General features: G+C 38.5%; 1 protein-coding gene across 1 annotated transcript in view; it reads left to right on the plus strand.

Annotated features, from left to right (window-relative positions):
• The first annotated feature begins 205 nt into the window (after nt 1-205).
• LOC132100117 (uncharacterized) overlaps nt 206-21,499 on the plus strand; it is a 65,965-nt gene continuing 44,671 nt past the window's right edge. The window contains exons 1-6 of the mRNA XM_059505795.1: nt 206-231; nt 570-634; nt 774-1,056; nt 1,371-1,504; nt 1,939-2,221; nt 2,382-2,518. Of these exons, the coding sequence (XP_059361778.1) occupies nt 221-231; nt 570-634; nt 774-1,056; nt 1,371-1,504; nt 1,939-2,221; nt 2,382-2,518 (913 nt within the window). The 5' untranslated portion in view covers nt 206-220. The remainder of the gene's footprint in view (nt 232-569; nt 635-773; nt 1,057-1,370; nt 1,505-1,938; nt 2,222-2,381; nt 2,519-21,499) is intronic.

Below are 21,499 nucleotides of genomic sequence, written 5' to 3' on the forward strand. Positions count from 1 at the left end.
TAGACTGCTGGTGTGTATTAATTGTAATATCTAAAATAGCACATTTTATGGTTTGTAATTTTTTGTGAGGGCATAATATTCCTCATGTGAATAAAATATTGGATAAATTATAAATCTAACAATTGTTTAGAAACTAAAATGTACAATATAAAATGTATTATTTTCTTTAAAAGCAGATAACTGCTGAATTGTGAAGGTCTTCTGTGAGGTTGATGTATTGATGGATTCCAGGTGAGAGAAATGTTTATGCACTCTCTACAGCAGGTCAAATAATAATTGGAATGAAAAAAAGAAATGATGACAGTATTAAGAAAAAAATATAATAAATTAGCAAAACTCTTTTCACAAAACTGTCAACTGATCACAGTTGTAACAAAGCTCTTTGTTGAAAAATACTTGAAGTAGCTGTGCTACTATTCTTTAATCATTGTTGGATGTTTCCTATCACAAAACTAAATGTTTTATTAGATCAAACTATCCAATGGGCTATATGCAATTTCTTTGTGTAAATGAGAACGATAAATTATTCCTTCATATGCTGAGATGATGTAATGTGTTTTCTTAATCAGGATGGCCATACGTGTGATTTTGTTACTAACACTTTTTACTGGGCTGTGTGTTGCTAATTTGAAAGGTATGTTTAGAAAAAAATATTAGTAAAACTGATTTAAAAATCTGTAATCATTGTTTGTCTTCATATTAAATATCAATCAGAATAAATTATTAAAATTTAATGGTCATTGAAAAAAATCTTTTTTTCATTGACTGTGCAGGAAATCTTGCTCTTAATGCCAGGGTGGTGCAGTCCTCCTTAGGAAACCCACAGGGAGCTGCTGAACACGCAGTAGATGGAAACAGAGACTCAAATTACGGGAAGGGCTCATGCACCCTCACTAAAGCTGAGTTTAACCCATGGTGGAGAGCTGACCTTGGAAACGTCTACAGTATAAGCAATGTTTCCATCACTAATCGTGGAGACTGTTGCAAAGAGCGAATCAGAGGAGCTCAGATTCGCATTGGTAACAGTCTGGAGAACAACGGAAACAACAACGAGCTGTAAGAAATGTTTCAAATGTTTAATCCTCTTGCGATATTTATGTTTTGTCTAACAAAACGGGAGGCAAAATTGTACCTCCTCCATAAACCAACCACTCAGTGAGCCGCTGTCATTGAGTGTCAATTTTACTTTAACTTTTTTGTGATTAGACATTTATTAGTTTAGACCACTGTTTATTATAGCAGTGTGATATAAAACGTGAACAATCATTTAAGAATAGTCTTTTTATTTCAGTACAGTTGAATTGATTTTTTAGGCATGTGTTTAGAGGCGTCTGGTTTCCACTTTAACACTGTTCTTTATGTATTTCTAGGGCTGCAACTGTTCTTACTGTTCCTAATGGCACAGTAACGTTTACGTTTGAGCCTGTTAACGGACGATATGTCAACATATTTTTACCTGGGAACGATGAAATCCTTACTCTCTGTGAAGTCGAGGTGTTTGCAGGTGAGGAACAGAGAGAGAAGACAATTCTGTGATAGAATTTGTTTATGTACTGACTAATGTGCGTAATTTATTAACAGAAAAGGACAAACCATTGTACACTTGTGGTCCAAGTGAGTGCTCTTCATTTCTTTGAATGTTGTCAGTAACACATATATGAGACCTGTGCTGGCCAAATTAGTCGGAATGAGCACATTTTCAAAAATGAGTTCTCTTATTCACATTATACATTAAAATACCTAAATGCCTTCAAAATGATATAAAACTTATATATCATATATTATAATGATATATATATATGTATATAAAAAAACAGCCGTAGCTCAGGCAATAGAGCCAGCAAAGTAACATTTTTGAAAAATCAAACAAACTTGCACATTTTCCTTCAGTTCTTTTCTATAAAATCATTCTTAACATAATTATTTTATGTTAAACAGGGAATCTTGCTCTTGGAGGCAAAGCTGTTCAGTCCACTACAAACAGTGGATTAGGAGTTGCTCAAAATGCTATCGATGGTAAAAGGCAGTCAATTCACGCGTCCGGGTCATGCAGCGTGACTAACGGGGACAGAGACCCCTGGTGGAGAGTTGACCTGCTGGACGTCTACAGGGTAACCAGGGTTAGCATCACTAATCGTGGAGACTGCTGTGAAAAGAGGATCGAGGGTGTTCAGATCTGTATCGGCAACAGCCTGGAGAATAACGGCAACAATAATCAGCTGTAAGTGCTGTCTCTGTCTCTTAACACTGATACAAACAAATTGAGAAAATTAGTAAGATAAATATTACTTTGAATAAATCATTTTAATACAAACTTGCCTTTGACAGAAGTATATCTGATGTGCTCCTCTCTTTTTCTCTGTTTCTGTGTCTCTTCACAGGGTTGCGACTGTTGGACCCATCCCACTCGGAGACACAAAAACATTTGAGTTTAAGTCTGTTAGCGGGAGATACGTCAACCTTATTGTGCCTGGACGCAATGAATATCTCACTCTGTGTGAAGTTGAGGTTTATGCAGGTGAGTAATAAAAAAGAGAGATGTGTCGTGTAGAAATATGCATGTATATATATGTAATATGTGTATGCAGGCTTAATGATTATTATTATTTTTTTATGATTTCATTTCCAGATTAAGTGAAATTAAATGACGTACATCACAGTCCACCGATCCTCTGATACTACTGTTTTCTGAGCATTACTATTATTGCACTTTTTAAATTACTTTTCAATTTACTTATGCACCTTTAGCCTTCCTCCAGGGGATTTTGTATTTACCCCCTAAACACCCTCATCCTATTCTTTATCTTTGCTTTCTTCATTAATAAATTACTACAGCATTGTATGTTGTATTGCATGTGTCTGAATCAAAAAAAAAAACATTTGGATGTTTACAGTGAGCAACATAAGAAATGTACAATGTATGCTATGTATGTAGCTATAAAAACACATTCCCACTCGTTTTGACAAAAGGTATGCTCAGATGATTGGAGTCCGTTTGATGAATACTATTCCATGGCTTTAAAAATAGACGAAGGGAAACCATAAATTAACAGGGTTGCAAATTTATCCTAAAGCTCTTAAGGTGCAGAAAAAGTTGTGTTAGGCAACAGATCATATTGCAACAAACATTTATCAATTATTTTAGCTCTTTCAAATGACAATTTAAATGAATAAAATGTATTTATATAAATACACATACATATGCACACAAACAAATTGTAATTTATATTTATTATATAAGTGTATTATGTAAGCATAGGCTACCTCAAATTTTGTGTTCTGAATCCAAATGCATTTTGTCAAATGAAATGAAATTAAACTTATATTTTAATGACAGAGTAGTGAGCATCTTAAAGGGATAGTTCACCCAAAAATTCAAATTTCCTGTAGATTAACTGTAGATTAAGATGTACATGAATTTATTTATTTATGTATTTTTTTAGTAGAATATTAAGGAAGGTTTTTAGCTGAAACCGTGCGCCTTGCAAGTCAGCAATTACCGGTTTTGAAAATAATAACAATAATAACAATAATAATAATAATAATAATAAAGTATATCATGAAACACAAAATGAATACCCATGGCTTCTGATGATACATCGATCTTATGAAGAGAAACAATCATCTGTGCAAGAGACTGAACATTATTTAAAATTAATTGTAATACAGAGCTTCAGGCAAATGGTGCGGAGTGATGTCCGGTTCATGAACAAATCATTATTTTTAAGTGATTCTTTTTATTGAAAGAAATGGTTTACCAAGTCGGACTGAACCGTCTGGAACAGTTTGCAGCTCAAGCAGCACAGATCTAAAGGTTACTCAATCAAAACTCACTTTTAGACATCCAACAGTCACTCTGACTGAGCCGAAATACCGCTGTATCTGAACCTTTGATGAATGAACTAAGTCAGAGCTCCAGATCCTCCAACAGTCTCTAAACGGAAGAAACTCGGACCGAAGACTGATGAACCGCTGACATGTACATGCATGAACCGAGCACTTGAGTGAAGGGCCAAATTATGAAAGAACCAGCTTCACGGGATATAACAAGGATACAAAGCAAACATAAGCAAATGACCTATGCTGGTCAAAGATAATAGAGTTTATTTGTGTGCGTGTGTGTGAGTCTTTAAAATTCATTTAAATAGTTTATTAGTACCTGTTTGTCATTCTGTGATTCCAGTACTGCAGAATTTTGACATCAATGTTTGCTATAAACCTCTAGACACAAAATGTAGGTAAGCTTACCCTGGTGTGATTAATCTGTATCATCCTTATTTATTTAATCAGTAAAAGACTCATAGACTGAAGTAGTTTAAGTCTTTGGTTCTTTTAAGTGTGATGATTTTTGGCTCACATTTAACAAAAACCCACCAATTCACATCTTAAAAAATTAGAATATGGTGACATATCAATCAGCTAATCAACTCAAAACACCTGCAAAAATTTCCTGAGCCTTCAAAATGGTCACTCAGTTTGGTTCACTAGTCTACACAATCATGGGGAAGACATTGTCCAGAAGACCATCAGACACCCTTCACAAGGAGGGTAAGCCACAAACATTCATTGCCAAAGAAGCTGGCTATTCACAGAGTGCTGTATCCAAGCATCAACAGAAAGTTGAGTTGAAGGAAAAAGTGTGGAAGAACAAGATGCACAATCAACTGAGAGAAGTCTTATGAGGATTGTCAAGCGAAATTGATTCAAGAATTTGAGTGAACTTCACAAGGAATGGACTGAGGCTGGGGTCAAGGCATCAAGAGCCACCACACACAGACGTGTCAAGGAATTTGCTGAACCAGGGGCGTCTTACCTGGGCTAAGGTGAAGAAGAACTGGACCGTTGCCCAGTTGTACAAAGTCCTCTTTTCAGATGAGAGCAAGTTTTGTATTTAATTTGGAATCCAAGGTCCTAGAGTCTGGAGGAAGGGTGGAGAAGCTCATAGCCCAAGTAGCTTGAAGTCCAGTGTTAAGTTTCCACAGTCTGTGATGATTTGGGTTCAATGTCATCTGCTGGTGTTGGTCCATTGTGATTTTTGAAAACCAAAGTCACCGCACTTCATGCCTCCTTCTGCTGACCAGCTTTTGAAAATGGTGATTTCATTTTTCAGCAGGATTTAATTATGTCTTTGGATGTAATTCAAGTAACAAAATACACAGTGGTTACACTGAGTACCTGCATCTTTACCCCGAGAACCTAGTTTTCAACACATTTGTACTGATGATCCCAACAAAGTCTCTGGCAAGTCATTCTGGCAAATTCAACTTGTTCATCCAGCTAGAACTGTACAATAATATCTACTTGGATGCAAGTCAGTAAAGTTTGCAATAAAAATGTAGAATACATTTAAACAAAAAACACTTAAAGAAGAAGACATGAAATAGGATTTGTTCTGAATATTGAAGCCTTATTTGTTAATGTTCATGGAGCTGAACAAACAAATGATGCTTCAACCCACCAAACATAGTGGAGCTGGCTGCTATATACAGTGGGTACGGAAAGTATTCAGACCCCCTTAAATGTTTCACTCTGCTATATTGCAGCCATTTGGTAAAATTATTTAAGTTAATTTTTCCTCATTAATGTACACACAGCACCCCATATTGACAGAAAAACACAGAATTGTTGACATTTTTACAGATTTATTAAAAAAGAAAAACTGAAATATCACATGGTCCTAAGTATTCAGACCCTTTGCTGTGACACTTATATATTTAAATCAGGTGCTGTCCATTTCTTCTGATCATCCTTGAGATGGTTCTACACCTTAATTTGAGTCCAGCTGTGTCTGATTATACTGATTGGACTTGATTAGGACAGCGATACACCTGTCTATATAAGAAATTACAGCTCACATTGCATGTCAGATCAAATGAGAATCATGAGGTCAAAGGAACTGCCTGAAGAGCTCAGAGACATAATTGTGGCAAGGCACAGATCTGGCCAAGGTTACAAAAACATTTCTGCTGCACTTACGGTTCCTAAGAGCACAGTGGCCTCCATAAACCTTAAATGGAAGACGTTTGGGACAACCAGAACCCTTCCTAAAGCTGGTTGTCCGGCCAAACTGAGCTATCGGGGGAGAAGAGCCTTGGTGAGAGAGGTAAAGAAGAACCCAAATATCACTGTGGCTGAGCTCCAGAGATGCAGTCGGGAGGTGGGAGAAAGTTGTAGAAAGTCAACCATCATTGCAGCCTTCCACCAGTCGGGGCTTTATGGCAGAGTGGCCCGACGGAAGCCTCTCCTCAGTGCAAGACACATGAAAGCCCACATGGAGTTTGCTAAAAAAACACCTGGAAGATTATCTGGTCTGATGAGACCAAGATATAACTATTTGGCCTTAATTCTAAGCGGTAATTCTAAGGTCATCACCTGTTCAATACAGTCCCAACAGTGAAGCATGGTGGTGGTGGCATCATGCTGTGGGGGTGTTTTTCAGCTGCAGGGACAGGACGACCCTCGAGGGAAAGATGAATGCGGTCAAGTACAGGGATATCCTGGATGAAAACCTTCTCCAGAGAGCTCAGGACCTCAGTTGGGCCGAAGGTTCACCTTCCAACAAGACAATGACCCTAAGCACACAGCTAAAATAACAAAGGAGTGGCTTCACAACAACTCTGTGACTGTTCTTGAATGGCCCAGAGCCCTGACTTAAACCCAATTGTGCATCAATTGGGAGAGAGACCTGAAAATGGCTGTCCACCAATGTTTACCATCCAACCTGACAGAACTGGAGAGGATCTGAAAGGAGGAATGGCTGAGGATCCCCAAATCCAGGTGTGAAGAACTTGTTGCATCTTTCCCCAAAAGACTCATGGCTGTATTAGATCAAAAGGGCGCTTCTACTAAATACTGAGCAAAGGGTCTGAATACATAGGACCATGCGATATTTCAGTTTTTCTTTTTTAATAAGTGTGCAAAAGTGTCAACAATTCTGTGTTTTTCTGTCAATATGGGGTGCTGTGTGTGCATTAATGAGGAAAAAATGAACTTAAATAATTTTAGAAAATGGCTGCAATATGACAAAGAGTGAAAATTTTAAGGGGGTCTGAATATTTTCCGTACCCACTGTGTGTCGGCTCTGAGTGTCATATCATCAAGATTTGTCTCCTTCAGTGCATAGATTGCGAGCAGCTTGATTTCCTTCTGTGTTTCTGAGGAGGAAGTTGTCACAGATGACTCCATGTTATTGACAACTTCAGATGCAGAGGAGTGGGTTTGTTCCGGTAAAGATCCTGACACCCTCCCTCCCACACAACCAACATGGCCCAGCATGGACATTGAGGTGATCCATGTTCTGACAAATGCTTGGCTCCAGAAGAGCCTGCCCACGGCCTCCTGGACTAATGGTGCATTTCAGGCCAAGCTTCTATGCACTAAGGAAGAGTTTCGACACATTGTACGTATTTTGCAAAGTTAATATTAGCCAAAGCATTGTGTTCTATAAACAATTCAAATATAACAATTTTGGTAGATTTACCAAGTTAATAACCATGCAAACATGTCATAACAATCCATAAAAAGGGTTTATGTGGTGTTTTATCTTAGTAACATCACAGGATTGCAGTCACTAGGTAATGGAAGAGTTTCTGTTAATAAACTTTCTGCTAAAGATCTATTCTATTGACAAAGCATGCAATTCATTTTCATTAAAATAGCCATGTTATATTTATATATAAAAATCTGGTCCATTGATAAAGCCATGTCTCAGGTCACATGTGACTTATGGATCACCTTTTCACAGGCGTCCAATCACAGCTGACTTCTGGAAAAGCGGAATTAACCAATGTCATTTGAGATTACAATTAAAACATCAAGTCCTGCCCCATGACATAATAGTGTTCGTGCAAATAAAAACCAAGTAAGTGAAAAAAATAAGGAGCGCTAGAATGAGAGGGATGATCGTGCATCCTCACCTGCGAGGGCTTGCCTGCGCGAGTGTTTAAATAGAGCTAACAGGCTCCCGTTTCCTCATGTTGGATCTATATCCTTTCTCGGAAGCAATTTACTGTGAGCATAAATATAACTGGTGCACTGTTTTTTTTTTTGGCATAGATTTGCCGGCTTAGATGCCTTGTCTACAAGACGCCTCCACACCATTAAATGATCAGTATTTTCTGATTTGTGTGCAAAACAGAATGAGGATCCCTCTTCTTGTAATGTGTTGTCAGTGTAACCTTTCTGCATGAGCTGCTGGATGAGGGGTGCACCCCTTCCATGTCCAAAGTACTTTATACGTGACAGCCATCGCTGCAAATCATAGCCTCTCTCACTGGATAGTAGATGGTATAGCCTTGGCTTATGCCTCAGCAGGTTTACAGTTTCCTATAGGAGAAAGGGCTAACTCAACCAGGGGAATAGCCTCCTCCTGGGCCTGGTTCAGCAGGATTTTGATTTGTGATATCTGTGCGGCCTCCGGCCGGTCGTCGCTATCACCAGGATTTATAACTTGGACATCCCTGCCCTCCAGTTAGGGATTTTGTCCACTTAATAATAATAAAAATATTAATAATAATGTTAAACTACAAAGTATTTATTAATTGTTCATGTGATCCAGCTTGTCTTTCTCAGCTGTATAATAGTAATTTTCATCTTTAAGACACATAAGTAAACTGATAACTTTGTGAAACAGTCCTGAAACTGATTTTTTTTTTTCATTCTTATTATTAATTGTTGATATTCAATATTATTATTTGCCTATAAGTCAGTGTCAAGGTACATTTACTAAATTTATAGTTCATGGTTCCTAACATCATCCTTAAAATTATTGCTTAATTTATATTAAGTCAATTTGATACCTTTTGTTTACTAATTTTAGTATGTTGGGCAAAGTCAACAAATTTAAATACTCAACATATTTATTTTGTTCCAACTGCAGTTTTTGAGACGCTATATAAGCAAACACCCCACACATGTAGCACCACCTCGTGGCCAGTTTTAACAACAACAAAAAGGTTTCAACATGATTCACCTCTCGCTGAAACTCTACTCATCTCTACTTGTTAATTGCCTCATCATCACAGTGCGTTTACGGAATCGATATCATTCAAAATTGCAGATTTTAATTGCTTTCCAGGTAATGGACTAGATGATGGAGGAGCGAGGGAATGAAGAAGAATCAAATGGGATTAATGAGGATCACCTCAAGTTTAATTAATTTAGCTGTTCATGTTCAGTTGATACAGGTCAGCTGATCTTTCAGGGTTACAACACAAAACTGGTATAAGTAGGCACATAGGGAGCATCAGTGAATTTCTAGTTAATCACACGTCACATTAACATATCGACCTCATGATGTCACCATGCTAATTATGGCAACAACAACAAAAATAAAGATAAAATAAATAAATAAAAATGACATAGAATGCTGCAGTTCATTTTGAACACAGCTGACGAAAAGCAAAAATGAAGGCATCATTACATAAACTTAATGTGTAATGTTTTGAAGTTTGTCATGTAGCAGTTCAAGTGATCGTTGGATGAAGTGATGTCAAATGATGCATCTCACTGAAGTCAGGGTTGATCGATCTGCCCCGAGTTCAAAGGTCAGAAGTTTGACTTCAAGTGGCATTCTAGATGTTATTTCCAAGTAGCGGTTTAAGAAATATCTGAATTATTTTGCTTCGCATCAAAAATTAGCATTTTCGAAATCACTTATATCTGTCATTACTAAAACTGTCTTTTGGATTTTTTAAGGATGATTGAAATGCATGTCCGAAGTCTGGAAAAAGCTACGTAGAGTGCATTGTGCCAATCTTATGTTTACAGAGCACTACATTTCTTCTTTATTGACTGAGAAAAGGAGAACGTAGACACAACCAAAAACTGCCTAGTGTAACTGCACAAATGAAAGAGGATCGTTTACACTGAGCACACACTCTTTATTCTGACATCAGAAAACCACAAAGCAGCATTTGAGTATTGTTCCTTTTCTTCATGGCAAGTGTTGTGATATGAAAACATAAATAGTAATAATATTATTTTGAAATCAAAATGTTAGTATATCATAGTGATGACACTGAACTGTACCAGAATTCAAGCAAGATCCTGTTAAGATGCAAAAGAACTTAACTTATAAAGTGTTTTGTACAGAGATTCACATTTGTAAAAGCATAATACAATATAGGACAAGCAAGATCTGATGGAGAATGTTCTGAGTTTAGTTTCCAATCCCACGCAGAGCATTCTTTTAAATCCGCTGTCAAGTTTCAGCTGTCAGCAAAAATGATTCATTTTATCCCTAGTCAAAGCACTATAAGATAACTTCCATTTTACAATTTATAGTGAAATCAAATCATTGAAATAAAATCTATCACCTTATTTCAAATAAATAAACTGAACAAGAAGCAAAAGTATTTGGAGTGTTTTAAGTTTCATATTATAACAAATATTTTATAAATTTGTACTTGCCCACAAGTTTGTCTCTGTAATGTTTTTAGTAGTAGGGGGACAAAAACCCTAAATGTGCAGGTCAGTGTTACTTACACGAGTATATTATCTATACACTATCTAGACATTTTGGCAAAATCTCACATCTCAACTTCTGTAATTCTGAGACTAAATTAACAGTGCTATTCATGTGAAACATGACATAGTGCAAACTAAACTAAATACAGTTGAAATTGATCCAACCACAAAATTAAAGATCCCTGTTAACATCCTGATCACAAGGTCACACACATTAAGCATTTGATTACATGATAAGAAGCAAATTCTAATTCATAAGCCAATTCTGCTCAGAAACTAATGACAAGGAACTAATAAACTTATGAAACTTGAGTGCACTTTATACAAAAGCATTTGCACAATAATTAAATTAATCTTTTCACATTTTTTTTTTACTTTGATGTGAGAAATCACAACTGCCACTGAATGTGGCAGCTAACTCAACCATAATAGGAGTGAATGCATGATCCACCAATACTTAAGATTTCCTGTGTTGAAACATGATTTATTTAATAAATATGGATTTATAAATTAATGATTAGTATGCATGACAAGTAATCAATGAAACACTTTACAGAAGATGACTCTGATGTTTTTACCAGTATAAAAAAAATAACACTGATCTACATACAGATGGGTGAAAGCACTGTCTCTTCATTTTCATGTAAAATTCAATGCCTTTGAAAAAAATAATAATAATAAAATCTGAATGGACCGATCTAAAGCTCTTTAGTTAAAACTACTATTTTTTCCTGGATTTGCTGGTATCATAGAGTCAGATACAAATTCAATACTGTGCACATTCATAGTTGTTAAGTTCTGAAAATGGCAAAAATGTTAAACATTTATTACAATAAATGTTGTCATTTATATATTCCAACTCTCAGTGTGAAAGCCTAATGTGAGGGACAGATAAATATTTGTCTGTCACTTCACTGAATTGTTGGTCAAAACTAATTGACTTTTGCAAAAATGTTTAATATGATTACACTTAAATAAAACACAGTTAGAGCTAAACACAGAGAGAGAGAGAGAGAGAGAGAGAGAGAGAGAGAGAGAGAGAGAGAGAGAGAGACGCTGTATGAGACAATCGCCAAACAATAAAACAAGCACAATATGACAATACAGAAATTTGCTCATACAATTACTAGCTGATAATCATTCAACATATAATAATTTCAGTGGAAGAGGTATTATTATTATTATTATTATTACTTGCAATGCAATTTACCTAAAAAAGCTTCTGTGTCAGGTTGTTATCTTCAATATATTCTAGACAATAAGAAAATATTGAAAGTACAAAGGGAAAATACATCCATGTAACAAGTAGTCTGACTAAATATTGATTTCAGACAGGATGTGTAACAGACACTTTCTGCAGATGCAAAGAATGGAGTAATGTTTTTTATGTGTGTGTTTCTCCATGATGATGAGCTGTCAAAGTCATGGAGCAAACCGTATACTTCTTGCATCTTTGTGCCCTCGACGTTGACTTTTTCAACTATCGTGGATGCAAAGTCGTGGGGGTATTCGGAGATGCCTCGGGTTGAAGAGATGCTTGCGAGCTATCTTTTGGCAGAATCTGCATCCTTGATTAAGAAACCTACTTTCCCCTCTAAACCTTGTAAAATAATATCATTGTTAGTGGGTAAAGCTTACCAAGCTGCAGTTCAGGCTGGTGCTGCGCTGCACACTATGGCAGTGTTACAGGCATACCAGGCTGACCTGTTGAAGGACTTGAGTGTGGGAAGTACAATCGACTAGGAAGCGTTCGCTGAGTTTCGTCGGGCCACAGATTTGTCTCTCTGTGCGACCAAGCAATTGGACGATCTATGTCAGCTTTAGTCAGCACGGAGAGGCATCTGTGGCTTAATTTGAAGGGCATTAAAGAGAAGGAACGTTTGTGCCTTTTAGACTCTCCTATCTATCCATCTGGCCTGTTTGGCGATTCGGTTAATACGGTTGTCAACAGGTTTAAGGAAGTAAAGAAACATGAAGAAGCATTCGTTCAGTTCCTTCCTCGCCGCACTCAAGGGGAGGGGCCATCAGCCACCCAGCCTCACCCCGGTCCTTCAAAAACCAGGGAGGTTAAGCAGAGCGTGGCGGACCATGCTCCCCCTTGTAGGGATTGGGGACAGGTTTGCCGTGCTCAGCAACCTCCCAAGCCAGACCTCAGGACTATCATTAATAAGAAGAGGAAGTCCTGATGCTCTGGTGCCCGTGCTGGTGGTGGTAGTCCCTCACGGGGTGGGGCTCGCTAGAGAGCTTTTCGCCCCGCCCCGTTACCCTCACAAAACCCTCCATCCCCGCCACTTCTTGTGCTTCGGGAGGCGGTGGTTTCCAGCGAGATATTAGATGTTCCAGTGTTTCCTGCCGTCATTCAGGACACGGAACATCTAACATCCCCTCAAAAGGAAGTGTTAAAATTGGTACCACTCTCAGAGAGTCTGGCAGCATGGAAACTTCTGCCGGGCATTTCTGCGTGGGTATTGAGCACAGTACGGATAGGATACAGGATCCAATTTATTCATCATCCTCCAAGTTTCAACGGTGTGGTCTCCAGGTACAGGTACTGTCTCAAGAGCTACGAACTCTTCTGGGCAAAGAGGCCATAGAACATGTTCCTCTTCCACAGAAAGAGTCGGGCTATTACAGCAGATACTTCCTGGTTCCCAAAAAGGGTGGGGAGTGCGTCCAATCTTGGATCTTCGAGGCTTAAACCGTACAAAGCGCTCAAGTTCTAGATGTTAACCATCAAGATGGTAGTGTCGCAAATTCGGCATTGCGATTGGTTCATCACGATCGATCTGAAGGACGCATATTTTCATATAGAAATTTTGCCACAACACAGAAAATTCCTGAGGTTCGCTTTCGGGGGTGAAGCATACCAATTTTGGGTTCTTCCATTCGGCCTAGCCTTATCACCCCATATGTACACAAAATGCATGGATTCAGCGCTGGCTCCATTTCGACTACAGGGCATTCGCATTTTGAATTATATCGACGACTGGCTGATACTAGGCAAGGCAAGGCAAGGCAAGTTTATTTATTTAGCACATTTCGTACACAATGGTAATTCAAAGTGCTTTAGATAAAAGAAAGTAAAATAATCATGAAGAAAAATAATAACAAAAATAAAACAAGCAATTTTAAAACTTTTAAAATGATTAAAACATTTAAAAACAGTTAGAAAATTATTTGACATAAAAAAAATTAAAAAAAAACTGTGAAAATATAGTGCAATCAGTTCGGACATTGCACAGTGCTCATTCAATTAATGCACAGCTAAACAGATGGGTTTTGAGTCTAGATTTAAATGTGACCAGTGTTTTAGCACATCTGATCTCTTCTGGAAGCTGATTCCAACTGCACTACTAGCACAATCGCAAGAGATGACGCTACAACACAGAGACATCGTGTTAGCTCATCTAGTTTCTCTGGGGTTGAGACTCAACACTGAGAAAAGTGTTCTTTGTCCGGCCCAGAGAACAACTTAGAACTGTCTCCCGCTCGAATCAAGACCATTTGGCAGACCATGAGCAAGGTCGGGCTAGGCCAAGATCGCACTGTTCGTCAGTATCAAAAGATGTTAGGTTTCATGGCTTCAGCATCCATTATGATTCCTTTGGGGCTGTTGCACATGAGAACGTTTCAGTTGTGGCTAAAAGCCAGAGGATTTCATCCAAGAGCCAATCCTCGAAGGCAAATAAAAGTGACGCGCCGTGGGCATCGTACACTATCTCTGTGGCTCAGACCCCGGTTCCTTGCATTGGGTCCCACTCTAGGGGCACCGTGTCATCGCAGACTGTTACCGACGGATGCCTCCCTGATGGGCTGGGGAGCAGTCCTGGATGGCCAAAAAGCTCAAGGGGAATGGGAGGGTCATGAGCTTGATTGGCACATCAATTGCCTCAAGCTGATAGCCGTATTTCTGGCTCTGAAATATTTCCTCCATCATTTGAGAGGCTGTCATGTCCTAGTACGGGTGGACAACACAGCAACAGTCTCTTATATAAATCACTAGGGGGGTCTGCGCTCATGCAATCTGAACAAGATAGCGAGGCAGATTTTTCTTTGGGCCTAGGACAAGTTCCTGTCCCTCAGGGCAGTGTATATTCCACGGCGTTTGAATGTGGGAGCAGATTTACTGTCCAGACAGACACTACAGATGGGGGAATGGAAACTCAACCCAGACGTAGTGAAACAGATTTGGAGAAAATTTTACGAAGCAGAGGTGGACCTCTTCGCCTCCCATCAGACAGCACAATGTCCCCTCTACTTCTCTCATAGTCACCCAGCCCCCTGGGTCTGGATTCGATGGTGCACACATGGCCCAAAATGCGCCTGTATGCATTTCCTACAGTTTCTCTGCTCCCGGGAGTCCTAGCCAGAGTTCGCCAATAAAGGTCTTGCCTCTTGCTGATAGCGCCATGTTGGCAGAACAGAGTGTGGTTCTTGGAGATAATATCTCTCTTCGACGGCTCGCCATGGGCGATTCCGGAGAGGAGGGACCTTCTGTCTCAGGCAGGGGGCACGGTATTCCATCCCAGGACCGACCTGTGGAATCTTCATGTTTGTCCTCTGATGGGTACCAACTGAGGAACACAGGGCTTTTGCCGGATGTTATTGATACCAATCTTAGTGCTAGGGCTTTCTTCACCAGACAGATTTATGCCAGTAAATGGGGTGTCTTTGAGAGGTGGTGTGTGGTACACAATGTACTTCCAGTCAACTGCCATATTGCTTCAGTTCTGGACTTCATGCAAGATAAATAACAACAGGCACATGCCCTGCTACTCTTAAGGTTTATGTGGCCGCTGTTTCGGCTTGCCATGCCTTGATTAATGGGATGCCACTCGGGAGACACCCTCTGCTCTCTCGCTTCCTTTGTGGGGTCAGACGACTGAGGCCTACAGTAAAATCCAAGATGCCTTCTTGGGACTTAGCTATAGTTCTCGAGGGTCTGATTGAAACCCCCTTTGAACCTTTAGAATCAGCGTCTGATAAACTTCTGACTCTAATTTTATTTTATTTTTTTCTAATGGCAATAAATTATTTGAAGAGAATTGGGGATATGCAGGCTCTGTCTATCTCACAATAATGCTTAGACTTTGCCCCAGGGAGGGTGAAAGTGATTTTGCATCCTCATCCTTACCTGCCAAAGGTTCCGTTTTCGGCTGTGCATCCGGTCATTCTAGAGGCCTTCTGCCCTCCGCCGTTCACAACGCCGGAGCAGGAGAAATCTTATAGACTGTGTCCAGTCCATGCTCTTCAGACTTACGTCCACCGCACTAGCCAGTGACGTAAGTCGGAGCAACTGTTCGTCTGTTATGATGGTGGTAACAGAGGAACAGCTGCCACCAGGCAGACCATGTCTCATTGGGTCAAGGAAGCTATTGCTTTGGCTTATGAGGAGCGTGGTCAAGCTTCGCCTATAGGTCTTAGAGCTCACTCCACAAGGGGGGTAGCCTCCTCTAGTGCTTTAGCAAGGGGTGGCCCCTTACAATAGGTTTGTGATGCGGCAGGTTGGTCCTCTCCGCACACATTCATAAGATTTTATAGTTTTTTAATTTATGCTACTCCAGACTCCCATGTCCTTGAGTCAACATCACAAGCTAATGAATGAGGCCTTCTTGTGGTTTGGTAGCACACCTGCACAACCTTAGGGGTCCAGACATTTTCAAGCACGGCGGCATGGGTATTCTCGTTCCCAATGCACTGAGCAGCACAGCATCGACTGAAGCTTTTGAAAGGGAACTTTCCCGGTTACTTAACTGTAACCTTGTTCACTGAGAAAGCGGAACGAGATGCTGCGCTGCTCAGTGCATTGGGAAACGTCTTATTCGTGACCAGCTCTGAATAATGTGTGTAAAACGTCGATAGAATTGACCAGGCGGTAATATATGATGACGTCATCGCAGTGCGCCCGCAACACGGGGCAGTCCTGGGACATATTCAGCATGGCAACGCAGCGCAGCATCTCGTTCCGCTTTCTCAGGGAACAAGGTTACAGTTAAGTAACCGGGAAAATATTCTACAGAAGAAGAAGAAAGCACTGGTATCAGATTGGTAAAGGATGATACTCAGAATCTTGGTATTGGACTGGCTCTTAAAAATGGTATCTGCATCCCTAGATATGTTTTAAAGGTGATTAACTGTTTTTTTTTAACTATGCATTCATTGTGTTGTGTTAAAGTTTAACGTCCTATTCCTGCAAAACACGTTGCATAATGAAAACAACACTAAACCAGTAAATGTACACAACCAGAGAAATTAAAAAACTCTGTCTACACTGAGTACATATTGATCAGAAGATGATCACACTTAAAGTGTCTGATTACATTATGAGGATTTCAAACAACAAAGTATGGCATTAGATATCCTACGGTTATGGCTTCCATTTAAAGCAAATATATCAACTGATAAAATTTCTAACTTGAATGCACTTTGAATTAAAGCGTCTGCAGAATGTGTAAATGTATCTACAATAATCTTTTCTGATTCTGATAATGATATTAGAAGACCGCACCACTGGCAGTGAATCAATTTGACCTAACCACATATCAGTGCATGCATCTCTACACACAGCTCTAGAAAAAACCTTAATGTCATCATCCAGCTCAGTTGAGTTTAATTTTCATCCAATAGTGTCTGTGTATTCAAGTTGATAATATTGAAAAATATCAAGTGTCCCCAACTGAGCAAGCCAAAAGGTGACAATGGCAAAGAACCCAAACTCCATCGGTGACAGAAACGATCAGACTCTGTCAGGGGGCCAGTTCTTCTCTGGCCAGAGTTCCAGTTGACCTAATTTATGCAACATGACAATCCTTTAACACATTGGAATTGTACAAATATGAAATTGTTTTATGTGTAAACCAGGTTAAATAGATGGGTCTTTAATCTAGATTTAAAATGACAGTAGCACATGTACAATAGCACATGTTTTGATTTGTAATGTTTTGTCAGGGCATATTATTCCTCATGTGAATAATATATTGGATGAATTATAAATCTAGCAATTGTTTAGAAACTAAAATGTATAATACTATTTATTTGTTATATAAAATCTATTATTTTCTTTAAAAAAAAGGTAACTGCTGAATTGTGAAGTTCTTCTGTGAGGTTGATTTATTGATGGATTCCAGGTGAGTTGAATGTTTATGCACTCTCTACAGCAGGTCAAATTAAATCATTGTTGGATGTGTCCTGTCACAAAGCTGACATCAATCTTTAAAATGGGCTATATGCCATTTTTGTGTAAATAAGGATGATAAATTGAAAAGTATCCTTCATATGCTGAGATAATGTAATCTGTTTTTTGTCTTAATCAGGATGGCCATAAATGTGATTTTGTTACTAACACTTTTTACTGAGCTGTGTGTTGCTAATTTGAAAGGTATGTTTAGAAAAATAATAGTAAAAATTCCTGGATGTAAACATCTGTAATCATTGTGTGTCTTAATATTACATATCAATCAGATCAAATTTTTTTAATTATATGGTCAGTAAAAACTTGTGATTTGATTCTTTTTTTTTTTTTTTTTCATCGACTGTGCAGGAAATCTTGCTCTTAATGCCAGGGTGGTGCAGTCCTCCTTAGGAAACCCACAGGGAGCTGCTGAACACGCAGTAGATGGAAACAGAGATGCAAATTACGGAAAGGGCTCATGCACCCTCACTAAAGCTGAATTTAACCCATGGTGGAGAGCTGACCTTGGAAACGTCTACAGTATAAGCAATGTTTCCATCACTAATCGTGGAGACTGTTGCAAAGAGCGAATCAGAGGAGCTCAGATTCGTATTGGTAACAGTCTGGAGAACAACGGAAACAACAATGAGCTGTAAGAAATGTTTCAAATGTTTTATCATCTTGCAATATTTTTAATGTTTGATCTAGTTTAACAAAACAGGAGGCAAAACTGTACCTCGTCTATAAACCAACCACTCAGCGACCGACTATCATGGAGTTTCAACTCACTTTTTTTTTTTTTTTATTCAGATTGTGATAAGACATTTATTAGTTTAGACCACTGTTTTTTTACAGCAGTGTGATATAAAACATGAACAATCATTTAAGAATAGTCTTTTTATTTCAGTACAGTTGAATTGATTTTTTAGGCATGTGTTTAGAGGCGTCTGGTTTCCACTTTAACACTGTTCTTTATGTATTTCTAGGGCTGCAACTGTTCTTACTGTTCCTAATGGCACAGTAACGTTTACGTTTGAGCCTGTTAACGGACGATATGTCAACATATTTTTACCTGGGAACGATGAAATCCTTACTCTCTGTGAAGTCGAGGTGTTTGCAGGTGAGGAACAGAGAGAGAAGACAATTCTGTGATAGAATTTGTTTATGTACTGACTAATGTGCGTATTTTATTAACAGAAAAGGACAAACCATTGTACACTTGTGGTCCAAGTGAGTGCTCTTCATTTGTTTGAATGTTGTCAGTAACACATATATGAGACCTGTGTTGGCCAAATTAGAAAAAAAAAAACTATTGTCGTTTAAAGGCGATAGGGCCAGCAAAGTAAATTTTTAGAAAAATCAAACAAACTTGCTAATTTTCCTTCAGTTCTTTTCTTTAAAATCATTCTTAATAACATAATAATTATTTTATGTTAAACAGGGAATCTTGCTCTTGGAGGCAAAGCTGTTCAGTCCACTACAAACAGTGGATTAGGAGTTGCTCAAAATGCTATCGATGGTAACAGGCAGTCAATTCACGCGTCCGGGTCATGCAGCGTGACTAACGGGGACAGAGACCCCTGGTGGAGAGTTGACCTGCTGGATGTCTACAGGGTAACCAGGGTTAGCATCACTAATCGTGGAGACTGCTGTGAAAAGAGGATCGAGGGTGTTCAGATCCGTATCGGCAACAGCCTGGAGAATAACGGCAACAATAATCAGCTGTAAGTGCTGTCTCTGTCTCTTAACACTGATACAAACAACTTGAGAAAATTAGTAAGATAAATATTACTTTGAATAAATCATTTTAATACAAACTTGCCTTTGACAGAAGTATATCTGATGTGCTCCTCTCTTTTTCTCTGTTTCTGTGTGTGTTCACAGGGTTGCGACTGTTGGACCCATCCCACTCGGAGACACAAAAACATTTGAGTTTAAGCCTGTTAGCGGGAGATACGTCAACCTTATTGTGCCTGGACGCAATGAATACCTCACTCTGTGTGAAGTTGAGGTTTATGCAGGTGAGTAATAAAAAAGAGAGATGTGTTGTGTAGAAATATGCATGTATATATATGTAATATGTGTATGCAGGCTTAATGATTATTATTTTTTTTTTATGATTTCATTTCCAGATTGAGTGGAATGAAATGACGTACATCACAGTCCACCGATCATCTGATACTACTGTTTTCTGAGCAATACTATTATTGCACTTTTTAAATTGTTTTCAGTTTACTTATGCACCTTTAGCCTTCCTCCAGGGGATTTTGTATTTACCCCCTAAACACCCTCATCCTATTCTTTATCTTTGCTTTCTACATTAATAAATTACTACAGCATTGTATGTTGTATTGCATGTGTCTGAATCAAAAAAAAAAACATTTGGATGTTTACAGTGAGCAACATAAGAAATGTACAATGTATGCTATGTATGTAGCTATAAAAACACATTCCCACTCGTTTTGACAAAAGATATGCACAGATGATTGGAGTCCATTTGATGAATACTATTCCATGGCTTTAAAAATAGGCGAAGGGAAACCATAAATTAACAGGGTTGCAAATTTATCCTAAAGCTCTTAAGGTGCAGAAAAAGTTGTGTTAGGCAACAGATCATATTGCAACAAACATTTATCAATTATTTTAGCACTTTCAAATGACAATTTAAATGAATGAAATGTATTTATATAAATACACATACATATGCACACAAACAAATTGTAATTTATATTTATTATATAAGTGTATTATGTAATCATAGGCTACCTCAAGTTTTGTGTTCCCAATCCAAATGCATTTTGTCAAATGGAATTAAATTAAATGTATCTTTTAATGACAGAGTAGGGAGCATCTTAAAGGGATAGTTCACCCAAAAATTCAAATTTCCTGTAGATTAACTGAATTTATTTATTTTTTTTTTATTTTGAGTAGAACATTAAGGAAGATTTTTAGCTGAAGCCGTGCTCCTTGCAAGTCAGCAATTACCAGTTATGCAAATAATAATAATAATAATAATAATAAAGTATATCATGCAACACAAAATGAAAAATGAATACAAAATTAAAACATTATTAATTGTAATACATGAGCTTCAGGCAAATGGTCCAGAGTGATGTCCGGTTCATGAACAAATCATTATTTTTAAGTGATTCTTTTTATTGAAAGAATTGGTTTACCAAGTCGGACTGAACCGTCTGGAACAGTTTGCGGCTCAAGCAGCACAGATCTACAAGTTACTCAATCAAAACTCACTTTTAGACATCCAACAGTCACTCTGACTGGAAATGAGCCGAAATACCGCTGTATCTGAACCTTTGATGAATGAACTAAGTCAGAGCTCCAGATCCTCCAACAGTCTCTAAACAGAAGAAACAGTTAAACTCGGACCGAAGACTGATGAACCGCTGATATGTGCATGCATGAACAGAGCACTTGAGTGAAGGGCCAAATTAAAGTTTGTATGGTTGCTCATGGTCTATGTATGTAGCCTATGTGTTACATTATTGCGTGACTGCATAAACAAACCAGTTCATTGAAGCAAACCGTCTGAAATTGTCAGCAACACATCCAGACCGTCAGGTTCCATCACCACGCCCACTCGTTCCCAATCACCCGCCTTCTGATCACCTGCACCTGCCGCTCCTCATCAACGCACCTCCATATATACACAGCACTTTCATCAGAACACTGTCAGATCTACTCGTTAGACACTGGACTCAAACTACTCTCTTCTACCACAGTATTATCTACCAGTCTTCCCGCCGTTCTGTTTGTCTACAAGTTAAGTTTGTTCCTGTTTTATGTTTGCTTTTGCATTATTTCTTATGATGTGATTTATGTTCTGAATGAAACCTTTCTGTT

The sequence above is a fragment of the Carassius carassius genome, chromosome 2, assembly GCF_963082965.1.
Source record: "Carassius carassius chromosome 2, fCarCar2.1, whole genome shotgun sequence".
Taxonomy (NCBI): Eukaryota; Metazoa; Chordata; class Actinopteri; order Cypriniformes; family Cyprinidae; genus Carassius; species Carassius carassius.